We start from the raw sequence: 10,522 nt of genomic DNA on the forward strand, positions 1-10,522 counted from the left end.
CTCTGAGGGGCGTCTCCGCCGGCGCCATTTTCCCCCCCCTGAGGTGGGGGAAGAGGGGAGGATGCTGAGGCACCGCCGAGGAGGGCCGATTTGGGGAGCGTGTTGTTAACGCGTCGTTTCACGTTTTCCCCGCTCGGATGTCACAGGGGCGGGCAGTGGTATCCATCAGGGTTGTGGAAGCGCCCTCACAAAATCCGAGCTGTATCACTGTATCCGAGTGTATTGTGAAGTACACTGCGCAGTGCTGGGTTTTGTTATCCTGCACTGATTCAGGAGGATAAAGCTCCTACCAGCACCCACCAAAACACACGCACAGGCACTGATCACTTCACTGTTCCCAATCCTTTTTCTGCTAACAGTGGCCAAAAGCTGTTTTAAGTCATGCTTTTCAGGGCACCCAGATCAGCATTTTGTGGTATATGCATCAGAGTTCTATCCTTTGGAGTACAGGTACAGATCAGGTACTTTTAACTGCACCCTCTCACAAAATAATTATTTCTGGGCTGCAGCATACAGAGTGCATTGGAACAAGGCCTGGAGCACCCGAGCAGAGACCTGTGCACCATGAAAGACACAGAAGAGCTGCCCGTACTGCTCACCCAATGCACAAAGACAACTTTGGATTTTGTACTTTGAAACTTCTTACAGTGAAACTGCCACTGTGAGCTGTATTTTTTGCTTTAAGCATTCACATGCTTGCCCATAGCTCACAATACACACTTCAACAGTTTGCTGCCAGCAGTCGGAGCAGGGAAGGAGAGCAGTTGAACCTGAATCAGCTGCCAGATGCTGAGCACTCCGCATGCAGCACTTCTCACAGAGCAGAGACATCTGTCTGAGATGCGTGAGACCTGTTTGTGTCCCCACAGACGCGATGCTGCAGCGATTCTGTGCGTGTCTGCAGGATCTCAGGTTGGAAAGTGTGATAAAATGGGCCCCATGCCTCCTCACCACCCCCACTATTTCCAGTCTGTGCTCCTCTGTTTACAGGCTGCTGCTCCCCACTGTTGATTCGGGTTTCTTGACCTTTGTAGGTTCCTTTTTGTTTTGCAGGGAAGGCGGCTTTGAGCCTTTTGTCAGCCTCTTTACAGAGCGGCAGAGACTTCTTAGCTTCAGACCTCATCACAGGGTTTCACTGCAGGCTGATGGCAGAGCAGCCAGAAATAACACACATTGAAGTGCTGACCCACAGCGCAATCAGCAGCCTTCCTCAGAGGCATTTTTCAATACCCTCGGGGCACACAGAATTTGCTGACTGCTCGATTTGTGCTGCCCCAAATTCCTGACGTTTACACAGGCAAACCACAGGCCAGGAACTAAAAAAATTATGTCTTCTGATCCTTTTTCTTGGGCAACTGCCTGCGTTTTCTCAAAGAAAATCAGTTTCTTTCCTGCCTCTGTTTTCCTAGTCAGAGGAATACAAATGGAAGCCTCCAGTCCCAAGGGAGAGGGATTTGTTAATATTACAATATGTTATTCAAGTGCTGAGAGTTTAACAGATTGCTTTCCCAAAACGAGAACCTGGATTTTATTTCATTCACAATGATCCAATTAGCAGTCATCCAAGGAATTCTGAAAAATTGTTATGTATGACTGAAGCAGCTCAGGGAAATCTTTTGTTCTTAATCCAGATGCAATTCTGTCAGGAAGAAGCGTGCCATAAAGTATAAATTAAAAAAGCCCACAGTTAGTCCAGCCAAGGTGAAGGGCACTGCTCATCCAGCACTTGGCAGGACAACAGCCTGCATCCATCACCTGAGAGACAACAAATGTTTGTGTCATCCTATCTCCTAAGCTCCATCCATCACTGCTCTGCCAGGTTGCTGTTTTGTATTGTTTTCGTTGCTGCTTTGTATTTATTTATTTATTTTTTAAATCAAGATGGACGTTAAAAATCTCTTGCCAATCTACTTGTTGGCAAGAGTTATTGAGCTTGGCACACCAAAGAAATATTTTGCTTTCATCCTGACGCAGCCCTGTGAAAGTGTTCTGTCTCTCCCAGTAGTCTTACAAGGCACCTTGAAGAAATCTTCTTCCCCACATATCCTTCCGGAGCCTGCTGGGGTGCCCTGCAGCATGTAGGAACCTTTACACTGAGCACCTCCATGCTCAGCACAGCCTCAAGGCTGCCACCTCCAATCCCTGCCTCGGGAGTGACCATGTCTCGTTTCTAGAAGACACCAGCTTGGATACTGCCCAGCTAGCAAGGCAGAGCTCAAAGTAACTATAAATAGATTTCTGAGTCTCCGCTGTGCTTGGAAGTGATCTGGAAAATAGCATTCCCCACTTCTGGGAACTAAAGTGCCTTAAGAAAGGCCCCAGAGCAGGGTAGGCATCTTATCTATGTGAAGGGCTAAACAGACAGCACTCTCTTCTTGTTTAATCAAATATTAATGCCTAACTGTGGCTTGGCTGTCTGCAGGAAACTGGCTCCAACTCATTCTACAATAGTAAAGTTCCTCCTAAGTCATGAATATATCTATTTGGGGAAAATAGATATATAAAAAAAACACAGGTTAGTTTGTTTCCTATTTCTAACAGTATTGCAAGTTCCAGGTCAGTCTGAAATGATTAACAGATCTGCCACATCAGCCTTCAGCACAGGCATGGAGTTATCTGCTATCAGCCTTCAAACAAAGAAACAACAGACTTGTTGGTATAGCCAGTGTTTAACAGGTCACTGCACAGAAAAATGTCTCAAGCTGGATGAAAGGGAGAGGATTTGAGCAAACACTGCCCTGGAACAAGAACCAGCAGTAGCATCTTCTGCTTTGTTTGCGTATTGTCTTTGCTTGCTATGATTGCATGCAGCAGTGTCCTGTAAAGTTTGTGTAACAGTCTTAACTCTTTGTTTACAGATGTGGTTTGCCCTTCAATTCTCCCTTAAACAAAAGCCACTGAACAATGAAGTGGTGTCATTTTAGGGAAGTTGAACAGCTACACAGTGCCAAACACTCTATTTCACTGTCCTACCCACTAGGTCCTAGTTTGACTTGGCATTTACTGCATTACTGCACAAAGCTACAGCTCCTCTACACAGAGGAAGTGAGCATGCATTATGTCCTGGACAGGCTCTTAGTGAATATTCAGGAAAGGTTTGAATTAGGCATGGGTCACTGTACAGCGGGCTTGCTAATGAAAGCAGAGCTCAGTAGAGAGAAGATCCTGTGCTTCACATACACAAATATGGGGGAAGGGGGTGGAGGGGGGAGGAGGGAAGGGGAAGGTAAAGAGACTGCTGACTTCCATCTCTGCCCAGAGCAGCTAGGCAGAAACTAGGAGAGGTGCAGGGAGGACCAAAGAGCAACCTGCAGGGACACCCTGATCCCCTCCCAGCTTGGTGCAGAACAGGGCTGAGCCCAGAGCAGCAATAACACAAACACCTGTACAGGTTGGGATCCTTTACCCAGCTGCAATACCAAGAAATGATGGACCTCCATACATTGCCTTTAGCTTGACCTTATGTAACAAGCCCATTCCCCAGGTTCAGGATTGAGACACTTTAAAAGTTTTACTCACCAGGGAGATTTCACCAGAAGAAATGCAAAAGAACTAGTAGGCTTCTCACAGGCTTTTATTGTTTCATTTAGGAGCATCTACTGAGAATTTCCTTCCCTGCTGAATCACTCTCCATCCATCTGCACCCATCATCCGCTGCTGGTACTTTCAAGGCTGTCTCATCTCCTGTTCTTCCCTCCCTCTTTCCTCTTAACTGTTCTGAGCTCAGTTTTTTATTTCCATGCTCTCCTCCAGGTTCCAAGGATAGAGTACAATCTCTTCTTGAGATGCTGCTTGGTTGGTTTGTCCCTGATAGCTCTGCAGCTTCTCCTACCTCCGAAGTCACCTGCTATACTCTCTCCTCCAAAGCAAAGCAGCTACAGCTCTAGTTGAAATCCTGACTTAAAATGCTTGCTAGAAAAACATAGAACTGCCAGGCATAGCAATAATCCACTGCTATCAAGGACTACATGCTGCAAGTCCCCCAGGCTTTAACTGCTTGAGATCTTTGTTAAATCCTTGTCTTAGATCCTGCCTTCCTTACAGAAGCTGCTGTGTCACAAAATCCAGCTTCACTATGGTGGTGCCCCAGCATAATGAAAATACCACGCTTACTTTTTCTTGTGCTAAAGAACGCCATACCATCCTGGTAGACCCTCATCCAACTAGAAACAGACCACTGACGTGGTACCACTTAGCCTGGGATTGAATCAGGATGGGTCACAGTCATGTTGTTTTGGGATTTTGACCATTCTATTTTCACTCACCTGAACTAGCCCATGACATAATTCCCCCCACCTGCACCAGTAGCAAGGTATGTCCTTCCCTTGCTCACTTCTTTTGAGGACAGCTCTGAACAGTGCAGGGTGCACTCAGAAGGCATGGGTTCTGGGTTTTCTGCTATGACAAAGCCTAGCCCGAATCACCTGCCAAGCTTTTCTGAGCTCTGTCACCAAGATGTTTTGGTGATACCACATTCACTTCACCCACCTCCAAAGCATTAATGACCTCATCTGAATTCTCACACTGCCGTGCTACTTAATACCAAACACCCCAGCTACCAAAACCTGCTTATTCTCAGCTTTCTCCATGTACAACTGAACCCAGCACACCCCAAATGGCTCTGTCCATCCCAATCTTATTTGTAGGAATGGAGCTGTCAGCCTGCCCACAGAGCCGCCCCTCTGCAGGGCCAATCAGGCAGGGGCCAGCAGGACAGCCGACCTGTGCCTTTCTCAACGACTGCAAATACCAGGGGTTCAGGCTGTTCCTGAAGCCCAGCACCACCCAACTGATCACATCTGAAAGAGCCTTGAGAGCAAAGCTGCGTCAGAGTGGGGCACAGCTGCCAAAAATGCTGTTTGACCCCTTAGAATTGTTTGCTTGTCTTTGGATTTTTTTCTTTATTCAAGCTTTTTTATTTACACACATGGCAAATATGAATATCAGAGAGAATGAATAGCCTGCCTTCTAGTTAGCAATGAGGGACTACCATAATTATTTTTGTAATAATGGAATAGTCTGAACACAAGTGAATTCGATATGAGAGATTTATCTTGGAACCAGTCCCTGGGCAGCCTAACCACACCTGGTGTCAGCTTTGCACAAAGGCTTGGGATCAGACCCAGGATGACGGAACGATTTCTGTGACCATCCTGCAACACAGCAATGGCCATGAGCTGTTGGTTACTGTCGATAAAACATTCCCTTTCCCATTTTTTCCCCAATATTATTTTGACAGGTGTTCTCAGGAACAGCTGTTTGAAACTCTCTAAGTCCCTTCCCCATCATGCAAAGAGAAAGCTTTGTGAAGGCACACTATTTTGCTTAACCATAATAATGTGCCACTTAAAGAGGAGGCAACTTCTGGGAGGGGTATTAAGACAATTTAATTGTGGGCTGAAATGGGATTTGCTAAAGCTGCTGTGCTAATGGAACACTGCACTTGGCTGGGATGCCAGGGAGAAGGTGGTGCTCTGTAGGTTGCTCTCCTGGTATTTCAGCAGCAATTCCTTATACTATATGACTCTTTGCTTCACTGACATCAGAACCCTGTACACATCTGGTATGCCCAAATGGCCCAGAAAATTGCATCCTTTCTTATCCCTGTGATGCTCCAAGTTCAAGGGTTCTGGGATGATGAGAGAGGTGCAATGGGAGGCCAAGGCTTTGGTCCAGCAATCTCAGAGGTGCTTGTCACAAGGAATTATGTGGGCTCAGCAAACAAATGAAGAAAACCAGAAAGAGCAAACACTGGTCTGCACAACCTTGACACTGCAATCAATGCTGTCATTTGCCACCAGGAGCAAGTAAACAGCCCCAGCATTGCACTGCATAGCAAACATTGCAGCTTTATCTGGATGACAGGCAGCAATTTGTGGTAAAGGGTAAATCTTTCTGTTCACTCATGCTTGACATATGGATGGTCTTGCTGCATTCCCTGATCTCAGTGAGATTACACATGAATTTAAGGTTAAGTACATGCATGCCTGTAGGATCACAACCTTCATTTAATGTTGTGTGACCCAACAGACCCGTAATTAATCCCTCGCGTGTTCAAGTGACAGATCTCACTCAGTGCTATCATCCACACAGAAATGAGAGACGTGCACATTCATACATTCAGGCTGGGATTCAGACAGATTTTCCAGCCATTGAATCAATGAGGTTCCATGAGCAGCTCAGAGGCTGCTTCCTAGCAGCATAAATGGGACAGTGGCAGTTTGTGTCACGCTACAGGCAGGGGAAGGAGGTGTAATACCAGCACCTGCTCACACAGCTGCCCCACGTTGAGATGGAAACCTTCCCTTCTACCTGACTGACATTTTATGCCATAATCATCGAAGCTGTTCATTGCCTGATCAAACCCAGGGGAATAACACCACCATCTTCATCCCAAGCACTTTGCAAAAGTGAAATCTGGGCAAACTCAATTCTAAATTTGCTCTTCCTTCTCTGCCTTACTGGGTTTTAGACAAAACCTCCTCACACAGGCTGAGGGCTGCCTCTGTCAGTCAGGGAGAGTTACTGGGAGCAATTTCCAAATCATGGTATTGAATCTTCTTATCTAGTTGCTTTATTAGCAAACATGGGCATGTACATTTTGAATGGATCACACAGGCTGCGTATGTTTTAAATAAGTTTAATGGAGTTTAATATTCATTCACCAACAGTACAAAATGAGACATTTCAGCTATACAAGGGCCAGAAGCAGGTCAAACACAAACATGGAGTAGCATTGTTCAGGAACAGTTATGCTGAACACCAAACCTGAGTAAGTGGGACACAACCAATAACTTGTTGTGGGAGGGAAAGGACAAAGTTAGCCCAGACTCTACAAAAATACACATAACCATCTCATATAATCCTACTTCTTTAAAAGCTGCATTTGCTGAAGTGCCTCCAGACAGATCCCACTGCATGTTCATGCTGCTTTTTTTTTTTTTTTTTTTATTTAATATCTTCTACTTAAAATTTAGCAGCCCATGTGCCAGATTGGTATGATGCACAGGAAAAGATGTATTTTCTTTACTGATTTAATTATAAGGAATTTACGAAGCAGCTCTTCCCTCCATCCTCTTGGCCAGCTGAAGCGCCGGCTGCACCTGCTGCCAGCACACCTGCATCCAATTTTGCCCCCTGGTGGAACCCCAGAATTTTTGCATCCCAGCAAAGACTGGCTGCCAGGAAAGCCTGGCAAGTGCAGAGAACACAGCCTCTCAGCAGCTAACTTGCCATTTAGGAACGCCTTGGGGATGAACCCAGTGGCAATGCAGACTCGGGTGCCTACAAAGTGACCCCACTGAGCTTAGGGGCTGCTTCTCATGGCTGAAGGACACTGGAGAGAAGGGAAAATAAAGGGAGTACTGTCAGCAAAGTCACAGACTCAGTGACTTTTACAAAGGGTCGCCTGCTAAAAATGGGATGTTGTGACAAATCAGCAGGAAAAAAAAGAGAAGAGAGAAAAAGAGAGAGAGAAAACTGCCCTGCAGTGGTGCCCATGCTGAACCATGCCTAGTCAGAGCCTTGGGACTTCTGCTTCCGAGGCAGACCTGGACTTCCTCCTGCTGCTCAGGCTGCCCAGCATTGACTCCTCACTGAAGGCCCCTTCAAAGGTCGACAGGATGGACTGGCAAAATTTCTCCTTGAAATCTGGCCCCACAAAGACATAAAGGATGGGGTTTATACAGCTGTTGAAGAAAGCGAGGCTGGAAACCAAGGGGATTCCTATGTAGAGGGCCATTTTCATCTCGTGACTGGAAGAGTTTTGAGATATTTCTAGCAAGGAGAAGACATGATAGGGGAAATAACAGAGGAAGAATGAGACTGTGACGGCAATGATAATTCTGTATGGCTTTGCAGAGCTGGCTAGTTGCCTTCTTTTTAGCTTGACAGCAACAACGCTGTAGCAGATGAGAATCACTGTGAAGGGGATGAGGAACCCACATAAGAACCGTGTTATGATCATCGCTTTGTGCCGCATCCTCCACAACCTCCGTGTCTCCTCGGCCGTGTAGTCATCAGACAGCGCGAAGTTGTTATAGCAGCTGGTAATGTTGCGAGAACTGACCGCAGTGTCACGAAAAATGAGGTACGGGGAGCTGAGCAGGACAGCCATGCCCCACGTCCCCAGCGCGACCCTGGCTGCCAGCTCTGGGCTCCTGCGGTTGTGGGACCACACGGGGAAGGCCACAGCCACGCAGCGGTCCACGCTGATGACCATCAGGAGGAAGACACTGGCGAACATGTTGAGGAAGGCGATGGTGCTGTTCAGCTTGCACAGCAGCTTCCCAAAGGGCCAGTGGAAGTCCAGAGCGGTGTAGGCGATGCTGAGGGGCAGGAAAAAGGTGAATATGAAGTCAGCGATGGCCAGGTTGAGGAACCACACTGAGTTCACTGTCTTCTTCATCTTGAAGCCTGCAATCCAGATGACGAGGCCGTTCCCTGTCACCCCCAGCACACAGGCAATGCTGTACACCACCATGGAGAGGACATGCAGGCTCTTCTGGAGGCCAGAGTAGTGGTCATGGGCTGTGGCATTCCCAGAGGGCATGGAGGGGGAGCTGTCAGGGAAGGGTGATGGAGAAGAAGAGACGGTCTCCATTGCCAGAAAGCTGGGGTCCTGAAACCATAACAGCACACACTGCTATTATCTGCAGCTCCCATAGCTTTGGGGAGAATCTTTGATTGCAACCATACACAAAATGGATATGCAAAGATGAAATGTGCACTTAGAATGGCTTAATAATGAACATACTTCTCTATAGAACACCTCGAGTTTCAGAATGGCAGATAAATACTTGTGAGGCACAAGGAATTTAAGCCACTTGAGCAAGATCCGAGTGAACCGATACAGAGGGAGGAAGACAGTCCAAAAGTTTTGAGTTGGTCTGATCTTGTCATGAAAGGGTGATGCCAGCAGGAAGGGGAGACATTTGAGCAGAGGCTCAGCCACCACGGGGACAACTCAGAGACTCAGAGTCCCAGTGCTGCAAGCTTTTACAGACAGGACCAACCAAGACTAAAACAATTACTTATCTCTTGGGAAGTCCCTGGATGCCCACAGAGATTGTCACCCACACTGACAGCCAGCCCACTAACACTTGGAAGCGGAAAATAAAGGATATCAAAGATCTTTTTGCTTGCAGCTCTTTCCACACCAGCGGTTCCAGGGGGCTGCGGGCAGAGGGTTGGCATCTGCCCTGTCTCCCTGTCCCCCTGTGACCCAAGACACCAGCCCAGGCTCCGCCGCTGGCATTGGCAGTGTCAGAACAACTCATCCACAAAGAGTCTGTGACAGCAACCGGCCATGGGCTGAGAGCAGAACTACAAAAACCCAAATTGCACAGCTGTGGCCAAGCTCTTTGGTGATGGAAGACAAATTAACAGAGCTAAAAACTGTTAGAATTATTAAGTTAATAGATTGTTCCTTCAACAGCTATCATAGTATCATAGAATTATTAAGGTTGGAAAAGATCTCACAAGTTCAAGTCCAACCCCAGCCCACCCCCACTGTGCCCACTGACCACATCCCTCAGTGCCACATCTCCACAGCCTGGAGTACCTCCGGGGACGGTGACCCCACCACTCCCTGGGCAGCAGTGCCAGTGCCTGACTGCTCTGTGGGAGAAGAAATTGTTCCTAGCATCCCTCCTGAACATCCCCTACTGCAACTTAAGGCCATTACCTTCTGTCCTATCACTGTTACCTGGGAGAAAAGCACCTAAAGACACGTACAGTCCAGGCAGAGCAGTATCCAAGGTGAGTTTCGGTGCAACAGCCACCCCTGTACCCACACACCCACCTCCGCACCCAGCGCCCCTCGCCGCCAGCACCCGGCGGCACTCACCGCAGCACCGCACTGCTCCCGCTCTGCCCGCAGCCCCACGCACTGCAGCCCCGCTGCTTTGAGACACCGCTCCTCATGCTGTGACTCACAGTGTGCACTCTGCTTTTCCATCACTTGGGATCACAAGGAATTTACTGGGACTGCTTATTTCCTAACTCTGTTCCTCATTTTACAGCATGCTGATTTAACCCCCGAAGCTCTGTCCGTGGTCTCTTGGGTCAGGTTGGCCAAACCCAAGAGCCTGCTTGTGTTTGAAGCACACAGTGCAGCACTACTCCTGCCTGCAAGCCTCATCCTTCCGGGGCTGAAACATTCCTCCAAGGCACCGGGACACCCCGCAGTGCAGCAGGGCTGCCCTCTGCACAGGGAGCAGCGCAGGCTCTGCTCCCGCAGGCAGTGCCCCCGGCCCGCACCGTGGCCGAGCACCACGCACAGCGGACCCGCCGGGCTCAGCGCATTGCTCCGGCCAGCAGCCACGCCACCAGGGCGGTCGGATGCGGGGCAGCGGGGAGCACCTCAGGGCTGGCAGGGAGCCCCAGTGCTGGGGAAGTGGGAGGCTCCCGTGTGCGCAGGGCCCGGCGCAGCCCCCCGCCCGGCCAAGGTCAACCCGCGTGCCGGCAGCGCCGCCGGCCCCGCCTGAGCGCGGGTGATGGGGAGCGGGGAGGAGGCGGAGCG

The 10,522-nt window shown here is 48.7% G+C and overlaps 1 protein-coding gene across 1 annotated transcript; it reads right to left on the reverse strand.

Annotated features, from left to right (window-relative positions):
• Positions 1-754: 754 nt before the first annotated feature.
• On the reverse strand, positions 755-10,456 carry LOC116237561 (chemerin-like receptor 1). The gene is made up of 2 exons (XM_090151474.1): positions 9,848-10,456; positions 755-8,620 (listed from the first exon to the last, which is right to left on the reverse strand). The coding sequence occupies exons 1-2, from the start codon at positions 9,956-9,958 to the stop codon at positions 7,517-7,519; spliced, it is 1,215 nt and encodes a 404-aa protein (XP_090007600.1). The 5' UTR covers positions 9,959-10,456; the 3' UTR covers positions 755-7,516.
• Positions 10,457-10,522: the final 66 nt, after the last annotated feature.

The sequence above is a fragment of the Phasianus colchicus genome, chromosome 16, assembly GCF_987193195.1.
Source record: "Phasianus colchicus chromosome 16, bPhaCol1.hap1.1, whole genome shotgun sequence".
NCBI lineage: Eukaryota > Metazoa > Chordata > Aves > Galliformes > Phasianidae > Phasianus > Phasianus colchicus.

Coding starts and splice junctions, on each gene's coding strand:
- LOC116237561 (XM_090151474.1), bottom strand. CDS start 9,958: ATGGAAAAGCAGAGTGCACACTGTGAGTCACAGCATGAGGAGCGGTGT. Junction 8,621..9,847: donor GGGAGCAGTGCGGTGCTGCG/GTGAGTGCCGCC, acceptor TTATGGTTTCAG/GACCCCAGCTTTCTGGCAAT.